This window comes from Lissotriton helveticus, chromosome 11, assembly GCF_964261635.1.
Source record: "Lissotriton helveticus chromosome 11, aLisHel1.1, whole genome shotgun sequence".
Lineage (NCBI taxonomy): Eukaryota > Metazoa > Chordata > Amphibia > Caudata > Salamandridae > Lissotriton > Lissotriton helveticus.
In genome coordinates, this window is record NC_136072.1 from 1,112,922,193 (window position 1) to 1,112,944,436 (window position 22,244).

The window sequence follows — 22,244 nt, forward strand, 5'->3', positions numbered from 1 at the left end:
GAACGCAAAAAAAGTATATTTCCTCCACTGCTTTGCACTGTCAGACGATTTCGTTTTCTGAGATAACAGTTTGGGTCAGCACCAGAAAGAACAACTGCGGCTAACTGTGCACTTTTATAAATCTATTAAATCAATTAAAGAAAAGAAGAAAACAAGTGGGTTTCTCGTTTTGGAGGGATTTTACATTTACAATGTATCACAAGATCGGTTAGGGGGAAAACATTTAGTTTTGAAGCTCATAGGGCAAGGGTTGTCGGTGGTGGTTCTGATTAGGAATGTGCAGAAAAGCACAAGCCGCAGTGCATTAATTTTTCAACCACTTTATATACCTAATAGAATTCATAACACATATGTACCTTTTTGAAAGAAGTTAGAGACATGAAGCAAAGGGCAGTAAAAACAAAATAACAAGTAGAATTGGATCGCAAGATGTAACAACGCAGGTCAACTCTACGGTCACAGCCCACCCCTCAGCCTTGTTACTGTTCGAACTCTTAACTTGTACAAACGTAAAGTGTAAAGAATGTATATACATTTTTCACTTTCTAGGTAATGCTTGTCTGACTAGTAAACACAAATCACGGACTTTGAATAAGTACATGCACCTCAAAGCACAGGATTACCAAGTGGCTATTACCCACTTAAGAGAATTTTGCAGCAGAAAATCGTGTCCAATGTACACCAGCATCAACCAGTCCTGAGGACAAAATAACAAAACTCCGAAAAATCAAATTGTGCATTCCTTTTTTATTTAAAAAGCTCTAGAAGTGCTTGCGGCACCTATACAAATAAAAAACAAAAAAATAAACAACAAGCTCTTTACAGAGGTCACGTACACAGGTATATAGGAGGGCTTGGGACATCTGTCACAGGTCTTCCAGTGTCATGTAGCACTAACGCATCACTACCTGTGAAAAACATGGGGTGATGCAAGTGGGAGGAAAGGGGGAAAATCGGCGCTTAGCAGCTTTTTACTGCCTCGAAAGTGGAATGTGTGCGCCCCTCCCCCTGTCCTCCCAAGTTCTTAAAACAGTTGTTTCAATCCAATATTAAGTCCTTTTTTTCTCATTTTTTTTCTTTTTTAACATTTTTATAAAAGGGGTCAGGGAGTTAGGTAATTACATCTCCGGGATGTCTACTCAAGGTTTCGTTTACCAGGCTGGAGCTGTGTTGGCAAGACGTCTCATACGCCTATAGGGAGGAAAAGAGAAGAGGGGCAACGTAAATGAAAAGGAGGTTTTTAGACGAACTTTATTCTTTACGCAAATGGAACTGGGGTAGCTTCTATAAGAGTGGCCCTCCAGTAATTCAAACAAAAGCCACACAATAAATTTCTCATTGCTTGGAAAAATAAGACCTTCTGCACTTCCATCTAGCCAAAAGACTGCACTGCTTCACCAGACAAATGCATTTGATTCAAAACTGCATGTTCCTTGCTAACAGCATCACTGGGCCATTGCCTGAGGAAGTTGTGCACAGGGAGAATGCAGCTTGTGGTTTCAACGCCATTCTAACAAAGGTTACAAATATAAAATGGGTCAATGAATGGACATGACCCAGACGTTAAGCAGCAGACCAGGCACAGATGCAGAGGTCACATTTTTACAAAGCTACCACCACCACACCCAAAAAATACTTTTATGGGCAAAGGCTTACCTCCACAAGCGCCATCAGAGGGGGCACAATAAAAGCATAGTACAAAGTGCAATGCGTTCAAGTTACTAGATCTCCGCTACGTGCCATCTGGCTAAATAACATGAGTGGGTTGGATCTGGTCCCATACAGGACTACGATTAGTGTAAAAGGTTCACAACTAGCAAGACTAAAATCTACACAGATAAGTAACTGAACAGAATTGTGGAAACTCCATGCCAAGTTAGTAAATCCAGTCTACATTCTAACTACACGTCCCCTCAATAGATTCATACCATGGACCACATCTACTTATCCACTAACGTCCTCGAAGTGGTTAAAGCTATGGAGATTTTTGGCAGCTACGCATTGTTAATAAATAAATTTTTGTTCACGTTTAGTAACGCTGATTAGATTTTTTCTCCAGTTTGGAACGAATCACACACTTCGGGTGATGAGAACATTTTTTTGGCAATCCCCGAAATACTGTGGTTCTAAAGTGCTTTGCAGTCTGGTTGACGTGAAAAGACATACAAAAAAATAACTTGGTTAAAAAAACAAAACTGCAGCCCAATTACTTAACACACAATCCAATGTCTAATTGGCTTATCGTTAGAAAAAGAACACTTGCATTTGGGCATGCAATAGTCTAATGCCCACACACGTTCCTTCAAATCTCTTCTGGCAAGGGCAATGCAATGACATAACCTTGTATGTCAGACTGGTGAGATTTCAATTAAGATACACTCACTTTTTGCTAGCTGCCAAGTAAGGCCACCAGAACTTTGGCAAGATACAGACACTATATCTGAATTCAGTTGAGCCAAATGGGATTACAGGCCGGGAAATAAAACTGTAAACATAAGCTGTGCTGTACATTTTTAAAATGGAGCAGCAAGCATTCAGTCAAAGTTTCTAAATCCTCTCACAAAGTGAAGGATTTCAAGTTTAGTATGAGGAAAAACGGAGCAAACAACAACTTGCATGATTAATTCAGTGAATTCAAAATACATTTGGCAACTGGTTTTGGCTGGATGCTTTAAAAAAAAAAAAAAGCTAGTACATTTCTACAAAAAATGGTAGCTTGGGAATTTTGTTGCTCTGCTTACCACTTTTCACCTTGGAACCTAATACTTAAATCCTCATTTTAATGACTAGACGAACTTGACCTTATTGGAATTCAATGCAGCTAATAGGTATCCCTAGAGTGTAAAAACCCATGGTAAGGCTTTGCACATGACTGAATCTACAGAACACTTTAAACCTACGTTCTTTGATCAACAGACACCAACTATGCTCCTCAGGATAAAAAAAGCAATGCATCCAAGATGACCAGGGAGTAGATTTGGCACATAGTATACGATTCAAAAGCGAATTATTCAGTAACCTTACATTTTTAGCAGCTGCAATTTCTAGACAAGAACAGTTACTCCACCAACGTTTCTCCATCCCATAGGTCAGCAAAGTGGTGCAAGATATTGGTATGTCTCAATGTGAGACGAAACAAGCAGGAGAAATTTGGAGACCAAATTAAAGGAATGTTTGACAAGTTAAAAACAAAAGCACAGTGGGTAACCCATACTGTGAGGGGAATTAAAGTGGCAGGATAAGGAAAGGCTAGGGAGAGGAAAGGTATTCAAGTGCTAATAGACTAGTGCAGCACTGGGAAAAATGCCCAATCCCACCAGCATATAGTTAAAATATTGACAATCACTTGCAAGGTGCCAGCATAATACTTATCGTACTTGAAAAAGACGTCATCCACCAAAGCATAACATTTACAGAGACAAGTATAAATACAGGTTTGCTTTCATATTGTGGAGCATCAAGTTGAAATTCCTTTGAGTTGGCTCTCGTGAGAATAGATGCCGTGGCTGTATTATATTCTACCACGGCGAGATGCCCGGAAGGAAAAGCGAATGAAACGACGGTGGCACCTGGTGTTTCTGTCCTGGTCACGAATCTTCTTCTCCATCTCGGCATCTGTCAAGGTTTCTAGCAAGGGGCACCACTGGTCGGCATCGCCTGTGTTACGGATCGCAATCTCTACCGTAGGCAGTGGATTTTCACTATTAAAAAAGAGAAGCAGTCATCAATAAAATGAAATTTGCAGTCAACCAAACGGGAATGCTGAACATCTGAATACATTAAGTCTGTTCCAATGCACAATCACTGGTGTGTGTCACACTTCAAAAAGCATGTGTAGTTATCCCAGTGGAATAGTCTGAAATCTGTGCAGAAGAACCAGTAGACCACACTGCATCTACATATGTGGATGTAAAGACGGAGCAAGCTATGGGCCATAAATCCAAGGAATTGAAAAGTAGCATTCCACAGTAAGTTCACTATTCTCAGTTCACAGCCAATTTATCACTTCTCGCATCCTCAGAGACAAAACCTGTGTTTTGTAGTTTTCGTATCAGCTGAGATTTATAAACATCAGTCCACTACACTTTTACAAGAATATGAACTAGCTGGTTAATCTATATAGTTAGACTGTCATCTAGTTGAACACCTGGTGCACATTAGCTTCCAAAGGAAAACTATACACTTTCCCACTGGGAGTACAGGAAGAGCTGCTGCTTTGTCGTGCAATACTGTCACAAGCCAAGTGGCTGATTGGCTTAAGGCCGCGTTTTGCTTATAGCTAGCTGCCTATTCCCAATGGCCCAGACCCTTTAGCAGACAGCCACGTGAGTTACCACACTAAGTAAATCCTGTTACAAAAAGAATCACATCGCAGCGACGAATACTACTAAAAGGAAACCCATCAGGCGTTTGGCTTCAACAGTTTCTTGACTTCCTGTTTTATGAAGGTTCATAAGGATGCATGTAATTGTATCACACCATATCATTTACTTTTACCATGTGTCAACAATGAAGTCAACAAACAGTGCAGTCAATGCAGCAGAGACATGCACCATTCTATTCACATGCCCTTGGCTAGAAGTAACCACAAATGTCCATCGGATCAAGGAGTACATTTCCCAACAGCCGCCCGTGCACATCATGCAACAACAGAGCACTCAAATTATAGGAGGGGGGGGCGGCATGGGAACTAAGAGGATGTTCACTCTTCAGCCCCCCCCCCCCCGCAAAGTGGTCGAGGACGTTTTGGTCCCAGTACTTCACCTTTAAAAATGACCCAGGGTGTCCTTCACCTTTTAGGACTTTACTGGTCAAATTGAGACAAATGGTGATTGAGATACCTACATACAGCCTAAGGCCTTATTGGTTTAACTGATCTCCTTGTGAAGAAATTCAAGATGAAAAGGTTAGCCCATACTAAGTACTACCTGCAAATGTGGAACTAGGTATATGCCACCAACCAATGAAATTCCAAAACTACATCAAAGCACCTCCATATCATGGCCAGTGAAGCATACCACCAGTAAAACTGTTCCCATCGCTATAGCAGTCAATGCCCAAATATGGCCATAAGAGACACCCAATTACTTCCACCAGGATTAGAGTCTCAATGCGGGTAAAAAGTGAGCCATTCTACGATAAATGGTCCACCACATAAATGGCCTGTGGTTTTATGGAGCCAATGGTCTCACCTAAATTGAATGTAGGCGAGTAAATAAGAAAATGCTGCTTACCTGTAACACTAGTTATGAACATATTTTTTTACTCAAATTCTGCCAGTGGTGAAATGTCAATGCGAGCAAGTTTAGCTGTGTCGACAAGCAAAAGGTTGTTCTAATACCGTGGTAGCTGTGCAAAGCCCGTACAAATAATTTGAGTTTCGAATTGTAAGTCTGGGAACTTTGCAAGGCTACAAACAAAAACAGTTCCGAGTTTTCAGATTAAAGCAGGCTAAGCTTACGAATGCACTGTGAAGCCAAACATAGAACAAGCATTTACAATGCAACGGTCTCGCCTTTGCAAAAGTTAGAGCTATTGGCATTGTAAATGACAACATTTTAAGGTCTCGACTATTATATCCCGCAGGGATAGATGGACGAGATTATAGTAGGCAGTTCAAAAACTCTACCAAACTTGCGGATCGTGTACAGATCATGTGAGTGTGCACGCCATCGCCAGCCACGTCGCACCACCATTTGTCTGTGCCTCGCATCAGACTTCAAAGGCTGCCGCTCCCCCCCCCACAGCAATGCCGAGAGCTTGTTATTTGTGTGTTGGTCTTGAAAACAGATAAATAAATGGCATTGTCATTTACAATGCCAATAGCTTAATATCTCGCAAATGCGAGACCTATTGCATTTGCACCCACACACACAGAGCGCCACACACACAGCCAGAGCCACACACAGAGCCACACACAGACAGAGCCACACACACACAGCCATAGGCGCACACACACAGAGCCATACACACACACACAGAGCCCCACACACACAGCCAGAGCCACACACAGAGCCACACACAGACAGAGCCACACACACACAGCCATAGGCACACACACAGAGCCATACACACACACACACACAGAGCCATACACACACACACACACAGAGCCACACACACACACACACACACACACACACAGAGCCACACACACAGAGCCACACACACACAGAGCCACACACACACAGAGCCACACACACAGCCACACCCACACAGAGCCACACACACACACACACAGAGCCACACACACACACATAGAGCCACACACACACACAGAGCCACACACACACTCAGAGCCACACACACACTCAGAGCCACACACACACAGCCATAGGCACACACTCAGAGCCACACACACTCAGAGCCACACACACACAGCCATAGGCACACACACAGAGCCATACACACACACACAGAGCCCCACACACACAGCCAGAGCCACACACAGAGCCACACACAGACAGAGCCACACACACACAGCCATAGGCACACACACAGAGCCATACACACACACACACAGAGCCACACACACACACACACACACAGAGCCACACACACACACACACACACAGAGCCACACACACACACACACACACAGAGCCACACACACACACACACACAGAGCCACACACACACACACAGAGCCACACACACACAGAGCCACACACACACAGAGCCACACACACACACACACACACAGAGCCACACACACACAGAGCCACACACACACAGAGCCACACACACAGCCACACAGAGCCACAGCCACACAGAGCCACACACACACACACACACACACACAGAGCCACACACACACAGAGCCACACACACACACAGAGCCACACACACACTCAGAGCCACACACACACTCAGAGCCCCACACCCACAGAGAGCCCCACACCCACAGAGAGCCCCACACCCACAGAGAGCCCCACACCCACAGAGAGCCCCACACACACAGAGAGCCCCACACACACAGAGAGCCCCACACACACAGAGAGCCCCACACACACAGAGCCACACACACACAGAGCCCCACACACACACAGAGCCCCACACACACAGAGCCCCACACACACAGAGCCCCACACACACAGAGCCCCACACACACAGAGCCCCACACACACAGAGCCCCACACACACAGAGCCCCACACACACAGAGCCCCACACACACAGAGCCCCACACACACAGAGCCCCACACACACAGAGCCCCACACACACAGAGCCCCACACACACAGAGCCCCACACACACAGAGCCCCACACACACAGAGCCCCACACACACAGAGCCCCACACACACAGAGCCCCACACACACAGAGCCCCACACACACAGAGCCCCACACACACAGAGCCCCACACACACAGAGCCCCACACACACAGAGCCCCACACACACAGAGCCCCACACACACAGAGCCCCACACACACACAGAGCCCCACACACACAGAGCCCCACACACACACACACAGAGCCCCCCCAAACACACACACAGAACCACACACACACACAGACTCTGGATTGTGCAACTGACTATTGCATAATAACCCTGCCACCTTGTTGCCCCCGTTACCTCAGGTAGCCTGGCCCCAAAGCAGTCTGCTTAATATTGGAGGCAATGTGTAAATATCCATACAACACTGTTGATCACAAAATTCACAGAAACATCGCAACAGCAACCAAATGGTCTAAACAATCGGTAGCTTATGTAGTAACTGTGGCAACTCGAGCAAACTAATATGTTATACAAGCCCTCATACCAGGATGCATGAGGAGAGCATGTGACCTTTCTGACAGCTTACTTCCTGTTAATGAGATTTTCACAAATATTTCCTCAGTGTGTGGCCTCTTGCCTGTGTGCTGTCTTTTTGTGGAACTCACGGGCCAATCGCTCCACATGCTATTTTTCTGCTGCATACTGTATCAGTGACAAATTCACACATCGTGACTTTGAGGTAAACTGAGGCTTCCTAACCACATCTGGCTGTGGATATTTTTAATGACACAATTAGAGGGCGGTTGTGCGGTCACATCTCGTGCCATCCGGATGTGAATGTGCAGCGGGTCTGCCTCCACCTCAGACCTGCAGGCGACGGGAAGCACCTTCTGGTTTCGGAGAGGGGGCGGGGAGCACGTGCAGGCGAAGCAACAGCTTCAAGGCCGAGCACACAGCAGCTCCCTTAATTACATTCATTAGCGGTGCTGGCTGCACTAATGACAGCCTGGGCGCTCGTGCGGCAGCTTCATTTTACACTCCACAGTAACTGTGAGGTGTCTCCGGGGTCGAGATACTACTAGTCTCGTGCCCCTTTTTAATTAATATGTAAGTTATATATCTGGCATCTCTAATCACCCTACATTAAGGGACCCTCGCTCTGAACAGCATCTCCATGTTTGCGCTGCTGACAGTCTCTCTCCATCACGAGCCCCCGATTCAGCGGACCAACTGTGGGGTCACCCGTGGTTAAAGTCCAGCCAAGACGCTCCCTTTCGCAGTTCTCAAGGTTAATTGCTGCTCAAAAGAGAGTCGCCAAGCGTTTGCGTGATCACAACACCAGCTCCTGCGCGCGGCACGGGCGCCGTCCATCTTTCCCTTAAGCGCTCTGGTGACCGGATATAAGAACAAGGGCATTTTCCTGCTAGAGCCCTCTGCAGCCAGCATTATGGGCGGCCTCCCCTCCGAAAACAACATATCGGGTCGCACTGAGGTTGTTGCATGATCAGAGAGGTCAGACATCACACGACCACAGAACTGGAGCTATCGGCATAAAACATACTAGAAGCAAGAACGACCGTCCCGTGCAGCAGTAAACGGGAGCCTACTGCTGGAGGAAATGAGGCTGGGACAGCATGCTGAGAGGAGGAGCGCGTGAGACCTCGCGCAATGAAGATAGGATATCAGCGCCGGTGTTGGCGCAACTCCTATGTTTCTATAATTAAACAAACATGTAAAAAGTGACAAAAAATAATTACCTACAGAAAACAAGAGTAAACACGAAGGAACTAAGCCCCGTCCTTTTCAGACGGGGGGTGTGTCATTATAAGCCCCGTCTGGATTTTCCGCAACCACAGCTGGCAAAAAGCCTGGACGTGAAGTTCCACTATGGCACAATATACATCTTTGTGGCTTGCAGGAAGGCCAACAGATCCTACTGATATATGCACAATGTGCCGCTCCTCTTCCTAGGGAAATATTAATGTGCTATTCTTTTTGTCCTGCCTATGCAAATCGAAAAGCCAAGTAGATTCGACCACTATGCATTTGGCTTGGCTTCAGATGCTACCAAGAAGCTCTAAGGGGTTTGAAGGGTGACACATCAACCAACATGGTGTTACCTTGAGCAAATATTTATATGCAGTGGGGCTACTGAGAAAGCATAAAGATCTAAAATTTTAGTCTGAATTAAATTCCTAGTTTGGGTTTCTCGCTCCAAACTTTTATGTATTAGGTTTTAGCCAGAATTTTTTTGTATCTTACCATTAGCAATATTGCTTTTAAATGCTGTTGAATACTTACAAATGATAGAGAAACTGCTGCTAGACTGAAAACTCCACTATCGCTACTAATAGTTTTATAATGTGTACGCTATATTACCGTTTGATTAAGTTCTGACTCCAAGGGCTGCACTAGCACTTTACTATGAACGTTATTGCAGTTAAAACCGCAATATTTTTGGCCTTTTGACCCACTTCTTGCTTGTTTGAGACTTTAACTGTTCTTAAATATTTCCTTCTATTTTAGTGTATTTCTACTCTAGTCCATCAAAAAATGATTTTAAAGCGGCTATACATCCATACATTTTTAGAGTTTCTAGTGCTATATTAATTTGGTTTTGCTAATTAGCATACACATTTGACATTATGGATTGTGCTAGCCCTCTTACCATGGACCCTAAATTTGTGAGACTTCAGGTTTTAGAACTCCTTGTTCACACTCAACAAATATGTACTGCATCTTAACATACTATTTTTAAATGCTTAAAGGTTTTTAATCGGTTACACTGTACTGTGTGTTTTATGGAATGAAATTTCCGAAATAAAAATTTCTACTAGTACTACTACAACTCACCCCATTACAGCCAATCATATTCAGGGAATTTCTCACTCAATAACAAATGAAAAAGTACGATGGGTGAAGAATATGTACTGAGAAAAATAACAGCTTACGGTTTTGTTGAAGGTATTTTAGACTACATTAAAAGATGCATCCTTAAGTTACTCTGCCCCCATCCTTACCATAATGTACCACCAATAATGCAAACACTTGTGATCCCTTTATTCCCTTCCTCACTACCCAAATTTGGTTCCTTAAATTTACAGTCGTTTCCTGTAAGTAAATATTGACAAAGCACATACTTTACATTCTCTTGGCTGATGGTTCAGAAAGCAATATTGTTGCTTAGCAACACTGGAATTTCCCAACTACAATACTCAATCACCATCAATCCCAATAAGCAAGTTACCATCACTGGAAGCAGCACCAAAATGAAAACATTTTTCCTTAGCAGGAGCAAAACATGTTTTTACATTAAATTCGCCTATGTTGTAAAGCAGTATCAATTTGACAAAAGTCCTAAATTTGGAAACAAATGTACCCGTGGAAATGTATTGAACACCAAGAAATCTAATTCTATAAAATATAGACCTTAAACAACACACTCTGGTGGCCTCATACTATGTAGGATTTCAAAACCTAGTTAGGGTTTCCGGACACTTCTTTATGTTGCTAAAACACATCCAGGCAAAAGACTACATCGGGCTGCTTGCTCATCTTTTCATGAATACTGTAATACTGTAATGACATTTTAAAAGTCAAGAAAATACCTTTTCATCTTTAAATTTGTTTACTAGGCGTTGTGGCAAGGGTCTTAAATTGAACTACATATGGACACCATCTGTTTCGTCAACCCTACATAATCTTCAGGGCAAGCTGTGTTACAAAAGGTCTACCTACCCAGGCACCAAAACTGACCATCACACTAAGAGCCAAAATATCAAGCGGATGAAAACTGGGAAATGCAAATAAAAAAAAGAAAAAAAGAAGGAGCGGGATCAAAACCTACCTACCCCATGTAATTCAAAACACACGTCTTCACAAAACATTTCGCCTCACCCGCTAGCCATCACACTCACTTTACGGCGAACGTCCAAATAACATTCCCTAGACTCTCAACTTTAGGTTTAGGCCTCTGTTGCCTCCTCACTAGGTTAGTACTATACATATAACCCTACAACTCGTTTTGTTACCAGTAAAGAACGAGCCCATGATAGCTGGTCTCGTGACTAAGTCAGTACCACCAAGCACACTTTCTTTTGCCTCAGGCACAGCTTGAGAACATCTTGCTGGTTGCAGTAAATCAGGCGAAAGACAAGCTTAAAATACTTCTCCTGCACAGGTTATGAGCAAGCACCCTGCAAATTCAGTTTCACAAATCAAAATAACAAAGATAATTTCAGGCCTAAATGTTTTACGACATTTATTATTTAGACGTATACAAGTGGACAGTAAAAAGAAATATCTTGACTGAAACTAGCTCTTCAAGCAGAAAAATATTAATGTGAATCAGTAGATAGAGGAGATGCCATACAGAGGGCACTGCGTTCCCTTACTAAGCATAAACGAAAGGCAGTGCTGCACTTGTATTTGCAATACCCACGGTTTAGAAAAAATGATTATATATAAAGGCGCATTGACATGTCCCATTGTGATTACTAGAGTGCTGAATATAGCGGGAGGAACTCTGAGAAGTTTAACAACAATGTATTTTTGTTAGAAGGAATTGATACCAGATTCCTACCATTTCTAAACACTGTAACAGATCTTGTTATTACACTAACGATATTAATGTGACTGATTTCAAAATAATTAATTGGGGGGTGGGGGAGTAACCAGCCTTGAGCAAACTTGGAAACACTCATTATGCTCTGCAGTGTGCAGTGGCATCTTAAATACACTGTACTGTGCAAGATCCATGTAATCTGGGATCGGTGTATCAGACAAAACATTTTTAATTAACTTTTTTGGTTGATTGCGAGGCAGCTGACAGGCTTCACTGCTGGTGTAAGCTGATTTTTTTATTTAATCAAAGAGGCAGCAAGCAGCAAAGTCCTATGTGGCTTCCTCATTGTTTCAGCAGGGGCGCTTCCATAAATTATGTTAAGAGTAGTTGGTCATGGACTGGGAGCATAAATGGCGCAGGCAGTAATACAGTTCACCAAAATCAAGTGTTAAGGGGTTGCAAGAAGGTGTTTCCATCTTAGAGTGTGGAGAGGGTCAGCTATATTGGTAGTATTAACACATTTAATGTAAATTGTTACTTCCGCAACCTCCAAGCAGACCTTTGACCGTCTAAGTCTACAGTACCTCTTTGTGCAACCATCTAGCATGTGAAAAGAGAAGCTGCGATATTTGGCAAAGCCTTCCCCTGGCCCGGCCACCCGCTCTTTATGCTCAAACCTCTCCAAGCAGGTTCTGGGCTCCAACAAATAGGCAGCATCAATAAACAAGAAATCATCAACCTCCCAAGATATCGAAGAAAGAATACTGTGTGGTATTGAAAAATATATCAGACACATACATATTACCGATTGTTGGTTGAAGATCATCATTGGACAAACACACAAGCATCATAAAGAGCCCAGCCTGGCATCTAACAGAAAATGTGCACTGAGACACGCAATGTGTTGTAGTTGTTTAGTCTCCAATTGTGAAACTAGAGAGGTACATTCAAATCCTGGCTTGTAACCTAACCTACAAAGTGGGATTCGGCCAAAATCACATCTCAATGGCTTTACTGAAAATACAAAAACTCCTCTTTATGTAGCCTTAGAAACTTGTGCATTCATAAAACGTCATCATCCAAGCTCAATAACGTGCAAAAGTGTGCAGTTAGAACTATGTAGAAGGTGGCCCTCAGAGACAGTGCAGCTCTACAAAACATGAACAGTAAACAATTTTTTCCCCTAATGAAAGGTTTTTTTTATGCGCCTTCCCTTGCATAGCGACAGGTACTTCATTTTTCAACGGCAGTGAGCCAGACAGTCATTCTCAAAGAACACCAACATAAAATTTGGCCTCAAGGTCGCTGCTACAGCCTGAGACCTAACCTAAAAATCAAATGAATGACTAAGTGTAAAGGCTACTAAGGTTCTATAGTGCTTCAGCGCACATCAAGTATCAAACACGCAACAACTGTAGCCAAATAAAACACTGTCCCTGCTAGACACAACTGCTGGTGGTCAGAAAGTCAATTTTCAAGATAAAGTTATTTTCCAGCAGGAACAAAAGGAGGAATAAATGCATGTGACGCAAGTTCTTTGAAAACAAGCAAGACTAAAAAATCTTTGTTAGGGAAATCGGATTTATTTTGACAGTCACTCCTAACTCTACATGTAGCCATGTTCATGGTGATTTCAACATACAAATCTGAAACTTTTGATGAAACCACCACCTCAAGAAATCCCCAGTCCAAAGGGAGGGTTTAACCGCCACCCATGAACAATCCTGTGAGGTCTGTATTAGCACGTCCTTGGCACTCGACCAACGTACCCGGATTAGAGGTTACTTTACAAAGCCCACGGATCTCTGGAACGCTGCGAGAAACCACCCTGCAAATACACCATAACAATAGAGCCAACGTACCTGAAGGCGTAGGTTTTCTGATGCCAGCTCAGCTGCCCCCGAATGCTGTATGCAATGGTGGTAACAAACTCCCCACCCAATCCCAGCTCAGAACACAACTTCAGGGCAAACTTCTCTGGAGAATTCTCCTTCTCCGACATGTCCCATTCAAACTGGTCCACCAGGGAGATGTTCCCCACGTGGATGTTTAGCTGAAAAAAATCCACATTAGTAGATTGTTACAACAAAGTCCTGATTAACTTGATGAGGTACAGAATGTTAACATGCATGGATGTCCTGTGCATTAAGGATAGACACTACATATTTACAATAGAACAGCTCAATAAAATCCCTCCCAGGTACTGCAGACCATCCATCCTCATCGCAACAGTTCACATACTCCATGCTGTGTTAGTGAATCCACATTGCTTTTATCTACTACACTGCATTGGCGCATCACTTCTACCAAACATAAAATGAATACAAAATATTCAACGTTAGGCACACCAATGCAGACTAGCCTTTTTATTATCAATCGTTCTATTAAGACTGCTTCTAAAGTTTTGCAAGTTTTACAGTGTTGATTATTCGATTCTCACATTTGAAATTAATCCACTGCTTCAGTATCCCTCTATCAGAAGTTCCATTAAGAGTCACGCGCTTGCATCCGTCTGCTCTTACCCCCATTCAATGCTCTCAATTCCTGCTCACACACTTCGCTGCCACCTGTTGAGTACTCAGCACTTAGTATATTGTGGCCTGGTGTCAATTTGGGAAAGGGACTCTGAGCATGCAGACAAAGCATGCTTTAAATACTGCATCTGTAATCCGTGTGCATTATACCCAAGTGACTAAGACTATAAACCCACTTGAAAGGACTGATGTTAACGTCATGCGATTGGTTTCTTGTTTCCATGAATAAAAAGACATCTTCAAATTGCAAAAGCAGCCACTCATTTACAAGGAAACGGCAACACTATTGCACACAAAAGGCCCTCATTTCAAATTGGCCAGGAAACCGAATTGGAATAACAGTATTTATGTCCCCAGAATTACTGGCAGCACAGGTATCAGTAATTCCAGGATGGCATCAGTCATTCCCGGAGTATATCAGTGATGAGGTGGAAATACTGTGGCATTCCTAGTGGGACTCTTAGGGTGTCCTTAGAAGCAATTACCTCAAGAATCAAAGTTATTAAAAGACCACAATTTCTGGCCAACTCTGGTATTACTCTGCCCCCGCCATGGGATTCCAAAGTGTTGGAAAATACAGGTTTAAATTATTTTAATTTACTACATAAACATACTACAGATATTGTATTGTAATTGCATTTATATAGTGGTTACTAACCTAAACGAGGCGTCAAAGCGCTTTTTCGGCAAGTAACACAATAATCCGGATCCCATAAAGGATTAGTGTTGAATTGGTAAAGTGAAATGTGAAAGTAATTTGAGTGGTGGATAAATTAGTCAGTTATTTGGATTCAGAAGGATAGCAGAGGGATAGAAGAGGGAAAAAAAGTTTGCATTTATATAGCGCTTGTTACCCCTAATAGGGTGTTGAAGCACTTTCTTGGCGAGTAGCATGCCACTCCGGAACCCATAAGGATTAGTGGTGAATTAGTGTAGTGAAATATGAAAGTAATTTGAGTTGTGGATATGTTAAGTCAGTTATATGGATTAAGATGGGTAGCAGAGGGATAGAAGAAGGGACAAAGATGGCCAAAAAAGGTCTCAAGGGACACATAGTGACATACACTAACACTGGTGGTACTACACCCTCACAACACTTCTTGTTTTAACGTGGAGTCGGAACTGATATTTTCACTCCCAGCGCTGAAGCATCATTGCAGGTGTTTACATAAAAAGATATTAACACACACATCGGAGTTCTTTATTTTATTACGGTGAGGAGTGCTTATTTATTGCATAGGTAAAAAACATTGCCATTCATAATGCCAATTGCTCCAACTCCAACAAATGACAGACCTATTGCATTTCCAATGCACGTTTTAAGTTGGCAGGTCTGAGCATGGCACAAAATGGAGAATGGATACAACTTCCTCAGTCAGTGGAAGCATATTGATTGCATTCCTGTGGCTGGAGGATGAGACCAAGTCACTGAAATGAGGGCGGACGAAGACGGATCTAACCTTAGGAAGTCAATCAAGGGGCTTCTGATTAGATTTTCCCAAGGAGGTTCTGCTGTTAAAATTAAGGAGCTTTCTAGACAGGGACTACCTTTTTGTCTTTCTCAGATTGCCATTTCAGGAAGAAGGATGACCGGGAGGTACAGGTTTGTCACACTTCATGCTGCCTAGGTTTCAGATTTTCCTGCTTTTTGCCAGCCACATTTTGCCTGCTGTGACAGCAATCATCTTCCACAAAGGCTGTGTCTGCACAATAGCCAGAAAATTACATTTCAAAAAGGACCACCCCACAAGAGTTCCAGGACCTTAAGAGGATCTACAAACCCTTTCAGGAAAAGTAGTATAGTCGTGGGACCCAAATCACTCTACTTAGTTCCTTTATTAAGTTCTCCTTGGCTACGGAAGGTAGTACTCCGCAGAGTGCTCCAAGAGCTGCTGCGTGGTCAGGGCAGGTGTCTACATGATTGCCACTGTCCCTGAGGAGATGTTGATCAACTGAAGTCTGTGCAACTTGCTTGAGAAACTGAGGGTCAGCCTAGCACTTAGAAACCTGCCTGCATGCTCTGAGAAGGGTGGAGAGTGCCTGGCTGAGCAGGATTGGAGACTGTCCATGCGGAGCCTCCATATCTGTGTCCATGGAGTGAAGATGACTCAAAAGCAGCTTAATGCTGGGTTCCAACAGCGGACCTCGTAATGAAACCACGCCGGAATTCAACACTGTGCTGTTCAGCACCTCTGCAGCTTGCCAAGGACTGGTGCTGCCGCTGCTTCAAATTTGTGTTTCTGGTGAGGGAGTAGTCATGGCTACAGAAGCCCTGTTCTTAACCAAAGGGAACAACTGCCAAAGACAAATACCCACTTGAAAAAGGCACAAAGGCAGCAATTGCTGAAAAGGAGAACTTGACTGAATCCAGCCTCTGCCGAAGACGAACACCAATCTGATACCAGCCTGAAAACCACACTTGCCAAAGATGAGTAGCCACAGAGCAGGCCTGACACGCTGCTCCATCCCCAGTGGTACAAGTCCAGAATAAGACTGCCACCATGGTCCCACATCACTTGAGTTAAAAGTGCAGGTGCGATGAGTGCACCAGCACTGCAAAATCTGCAATTAAATGGCCTAAACATGAGCAACTGAAAGACTGAATTGATTACATAGAGATAAATCGGTCATGAGAACACCAACTTTAGCCGAGGTGAACTCTTTTGACAAAAACATCTGTTCACTTATTACATATTTTTGTATATTTGGTAGCTACGGAAGCATGGAATAAGATGTATTACTATCCTCATCTTTACGAAAGTCTGCCAAATTATATAGGAGGCGAACATGTTGTTGATTGCCAAGTACAACATGTCCACTATAGAAGCACATCAGCAAGCAGTTACATTCCGATTTCTGAGAAAAAAGAAAAAAAAAAAAACTTTTCATGGTTTGCTGTTTGACTTCATGTGATATCTGCTGTTTAATGTAGTTAACGTGCAGTCACCAACACAGTATCCTATAACCTAATTCAAAACTGAGATGCTCGCACAACTTGTGTTTTTTCACCAGATGCTTGATTAACAAGCATTGGTAAAGCTAGAGCCAAGGCTCATTTTTGACGCATTTTTTCCTGCAACCATATGCAAAAAAATTATAATACATGCCAAGCCTAAATGTGGCAGCCAATTGATTGCCAATAAATTTGCTAAAACGTATCTCTTGCATATATTTTAATACAACAGAACAAGTTCTCTATAGCAGGTAGGTGTCCTTCAATATGGACAAAGAAACGATTTTAATTCACATTGCAGAAAATAGGATTCTTATTGGAGCAAAAAAAATGATTGGCTTTGAATTACTGTAACATGGAGACATTTAAACGCACAAGGATGACAAAATATAAACAAGGCTGAAGAATGGATTAAGTATGGCAAAAAAACAGTGACAAAGTAAAGCATTAGCATATCAGAGTTTGTACTGAAATGCACTTCTTTTTGGGTGCATGTGCACATGAAATAAAACAAAATGTTGGCACTCGGAGTGAAAGACAGCCATAGCTTGAAGTGGGCTGACTCACTGACCCATGCCGCAAGGTGCAGTGGGAGACGTAAAGTCTGAATGACAGTTGAACAAATCAATAACGAAGAGGGGCGACCCAAGGCACTTCCCTGTATGTATTTTTGTTTCACTGTTTGAGAATGTTTTTTTTGGAGACTGGTGAGACAGTTAATTCATGACCTCTTAAAAAGGACTAATAGTACCAGCATTAGAATTATGCTTTAATTTCAAAGATAATACGGTGTGGTTATATCTTGCATCAACACCAATGAAGAGTGTTGGCTTCAAGGCAAAGGTGGCCAAACTCTGAAACGGATTGCAAGCAAAGACACTCAACAATTCGAATTCAGAAAGGCTTCCTAAAAAAGAAACACAGTCAGCATAAAGGCCACCAAACCAGTGCTAGACACCAACTACATACCAAAGAATCAGTCGCCCACACAAAGATGATAGGTATTGATGGAGCGGGATAGAAAACAAAAATTCTGTTTAAACCCATGAAGTCACACTTCCATAAATAAATTAATAATGCTAACAATTTGTGTTGTGTGTATAATAATTCAACCTAGTTTAAAGTTACATTACATTACAGAACACGCGGGAAACTAATATGTGTGCTCATAAATGTGCATTATGTTGCATTCTTATGTATGTGGAAAATAATAAATTAATCCTGTCTATTGTCATGTCATAACTAATAGCAGCTGTTTTTTAATAATGGCATGTGCTTATTTTGCTTCCCTTGTCTATGTGATGTCATTTCTACTATTCTAGGTGCACATAAGGTTTTATGGATTAATGAAGACAGGTAAATATAAAATGCTGCTTTATTTGTGCTTTACTGCTAGGTAATTTAGACTAATGGGTTAATTATTAGCAATGATGGGAAGCAACAGAACAAACTGTATTTCTTTCATTAATTATTCTTTGTGTTTGTTTATATAATAGTTTTACAAGAGAAGCTTAGAGAAGGCTGCAGAAAATAGTACCCTTTTAAAAGTGGCGCAGGGACAGTGGCGCAGAAAATTGACGCTCTTTGAAAGAGGCCTAATGATGAAAATGGCTCAAGTGAAAATAATTCCAAGAAGGATGGAAAAGGCCTCTGAGCTTTTATTTTGAAAGGTTTTGGAATGAACTGCTAAAAAGATGACTTTTTGGAGAAATTTGCTAACGTTTGCTAACGTGCCACGGGAGTTCAGAGCTGACTAGCTCAAGGTTAAAAAGGAAGCTGTCGCTACAAAATGTAGCAGCCTAAGGAAGAACTGCCAAGACTTCTAAATGAACAATGGACTAGTGAATTTGCCCAGGCATGTAAGAAGGAGGTGTCACAGTTTACTGTGGTACGAGGTGGCTCAGCCAATGGAGAACTAGAATTCGTCTGCTGGAATGTGAAAAATAGTTAGCTCAGCTAAAATTAGGGTATAAGAATAGGTTCAGAGAACACATAGTTGGCTTACGCTCGAGAATTCTGGAGGACGATGTTATGCTGATGGACTTTACACGTGAGGACAGGAGTTTTTATTAATTACTTTATTACTAGGTGATGAGGGTAGAGACAGAGATATAGTTAGGATTTTGGAAAATGCTTAATTTTACTTATTCCTGCTAATGAATAATAATTCTTGATTTATGCTCTTTTTATTAATACTGAATAAATCTTTCTTTATGACATTTTCTAATGCTTGTTTAATAAAATACCAAAACCTAAGTTTTTCTAGATGTGTTAAAATAAATTTTCTAAAATGACAAGCTGGTCTTGATTATTGCAGATGGTTTAAACAACTATATTTAGATCTTATCGCCTCATGATTCAAGCGCTCTATTGTTGTTATGGGCCTAGTGTTGTAGTGTAAGTTTTGTTGGTAGTAGATAGTGTCATTTGTGCAATATTTTGGTGAGAGCGCTGGATCAATTTCTGGTAGCCATCGGACGGTTTATATATGTTGTTTTTGACATACATGTTACATGCATGATACATATATGTTGGTAAATTCATAGGATTAAGTTTTAACACATGTTGAGTTTGTTTAATTTTGTGCTATGTGTGTACCGGTACAAAAACTGTGTGATGAGAATGTAGTCATGCAGAATATCTGATCTGTTTCTGTGATATCGCCGAGTATCACTGTTGGTATCGCCGTGTACCAGAAGTATTGTCGCCGTGCAATACAGTGTTGTCGCCGTGCAACACAGTTTTAGGGCTAGGTGTGAATCTTGTAACAGTGAGGGTTTTCTAAGAAATTAGAGCAGCATGAGAATAGGGACAAAGCGCCTTCCATAAAACTCACTGTGATAAGAGTATTAGTTATATTCAAGCTTGAGTGAAGGGCAGGGTAATGTCGGTGCATGATTATCTATAAACAGGTTAGAGTCCTGTACGGGTACATGTTTTATATCTATAAACAGGTGAGAGCCCTGTACGGATAACGGTGTTATTTTGCTAACGGTGCATGATTTCTATAAACAGGTGAGAGTCCTGTACGGATTTCATGTGTGACTGAAGTTAGGGAATTTTCAGTGTGAAAGTGCGTGATTGTTTTGTAAGGTATGTTCAAGTGGAACTCTTAGAACTTTCACTTCGCGGTGGGTTCAGAGCAAAATGAGTTCATATTCTTACGTGTTAGAAGGGTAGAGTAAGAGTTGCTCTACTGGCAAATGGAAATTATCCTTAGTGTGAATAGCGCCGTCTATTCCGAAGTGTGGATACTTGAATGTATGTAAACTATCCTAATTAGAGAAGCAGACAGATGTGTTTCGTTTTAAATATTCACTAAAATGTACCAAAAGTAATTTTAAGGTACTTAGGAAAGTTCAGGATAAAGTCTGTACCATTCTAAGACTTTCTAAAAGTATTGTGCAGTGTTTAAATACATTTAAAGGCTCTGCACACTAATAAATTCGATTCAAAAAGTGTTCAGCATAGTTGAAAATTATAAAAAGGTGAACTGTGCTAATTTTAAAACATTCAGGAGCATTTTAGAATGTTTTGTGTTAATTAGGCAATAATTAAGGTATTACACGTTATTAAATTCGTTAAAATAAGTAAAAAGCGATTAGAATTAAATTTATAAACATTCCACGCTTTAAATATAGTATTATATTATTCTCCGTAGTTTAAAACCCTTTAATTGTGCCCCGATCGAAAATTGTAAGGGAGGGGCTGGTTTTATGAGTGAGAACGTGTGAGGAGAGAGCCTGCAGCTGCAGCAGCTGCTTACGTCAGGGCTTGCCGCGCTCTGATTGGTTGTCGTGCCCAGAACTGTCTGAGCAAAGTAACGTTCTCATTGGCTGAGGAGCGAGTAGTAATTTAAATTGGTTCCTAGCCTTTGTAAATGTTTTTTTGATCGCGCTGCATTTAGCATGTTGTGAGCGTTGTGTTGCTTGCAGTGCGAGGAGAGACTACAGTAGCAACAGTGATAAAATTAGCTGCAGCCGTGTAGTAATTGGCTGAGCTTACAAGGACAGTGCGCTAATTAGTTAGAGCGTGGTGCTAAAATTAGATTAAGCACATTGGTAGTATTTTGTATTCTGTAAGTGTCCCCAACGTAGTCTTTTTCTTTAATCTGGCAGCGCTATTGTAAAAGGGCTATTGAGGAGCCGAGTGGGAGAGCTGCGAGCTGCAGCGGCTGCTTGCGTCAGCCGCCGCGCTCCCATTCGTTGAGACGCCGTCGCGTCATTGCCAAAGCCGCGCTGCTATTGGCTAGGGTGCCGACGTGTAATGCACGGAGCCGTGCTCTGATTGGGCAGAGCTCCGTGTATTGTTTGGTAACTAGGCATCGCATAGGAGAGTCGCGGGGGTTCTGGCGAGGCCTTTCCATATTAATGCGCTGTGTTATCTTGACCTGTTGGCCTCCCTCAAGGTTGGAGAAGTTGTGAGGGGGCCGCGCTATAGTTGATGTGGGTTCAGGTCGTGTTATAAAAAAGAGCAACGCGCTGATTGGGCGAGGCTCTCTCAGCTGTGCTCTGATTGGGTGTAGCGCTGTTGTGCAGGGAGGAGAGCGTGTTGTGGCTGGTTGAGCGAGCGAGTTGACACGGGATTGAAATTGACATTAGGCAAAGTGAACTGAAGGCGAATACGCGCTGTGTTGAGGTTGGAATACCTAAAGGAGCGATCTCAATGTTAGAACATTAGCGAGGGAGCGCTCTGATTGGCTGAAAGGTCCAGCGAATGACAGCGAAGCAGCCCTGTAATTGGTGGAAACATCGCTAATGGCGCTGTGATTGGCTGAGACAGGTTACCAATTGAAATATTTGCAGGATTCTACGGCTGTGTTGTTAATGTCACATACTAATGTGTGACAGGCATTGCGCGCTGTATTGCAAACTTAGAGACTGTTTGGAGCACGAGGGGAGGTGTGCTCTGATAATAAATATTCCCGCTTAGATTTCCTTTCTGGTTACACTATTGTTTTAGAGTTACAGCTAGTA

General features: G+C 42.4%; 1 protein-coding gene across 2 annotated transcripts in view; it reads right to left on the reverse strand.

Moving 5' to 3' along the window:
- Nucleotides 1-1,004: 1,004 nt before the first annotated feature.
- SMARCB1 (SWI/SNF related BAF chromatin remodeling complex subunit B1) overlaps nucleotides 1,005-22,244 on the reverse strand; it is a 57,665-nt gene continuing 36,425 nt past the window's right edge. The window contains exons 7-9 of one of the 2 annotated variants that reach the window (XM_078667815.1): nucleotides 13,644-13,834; nucleotides 3,570-3,701; nucleotides 1,005-1,191 (exon numbers count right to left, since the gene is read on the reverse strand). In XM_078667815.1, the coding sequence (XP_078523941.1) occupies nucleotides 1,152-1,191; nucleotides 3,570-3,701; nucleotides 13,644-13,834 (363 nt within the window). In that variant the 3' untranslated portion in view covers nucleotides 1,005-1,151. Of the gene's footprint in view, nucleotides 1,192-1,235; nucleotides 2,670-2,716; nucleotides 3,702-13,643; nucleotides 13,835-22,244 lie in introns of those variants that run through there. The other variant, XR_013602589.1, reaches the window with a different exon arrangement.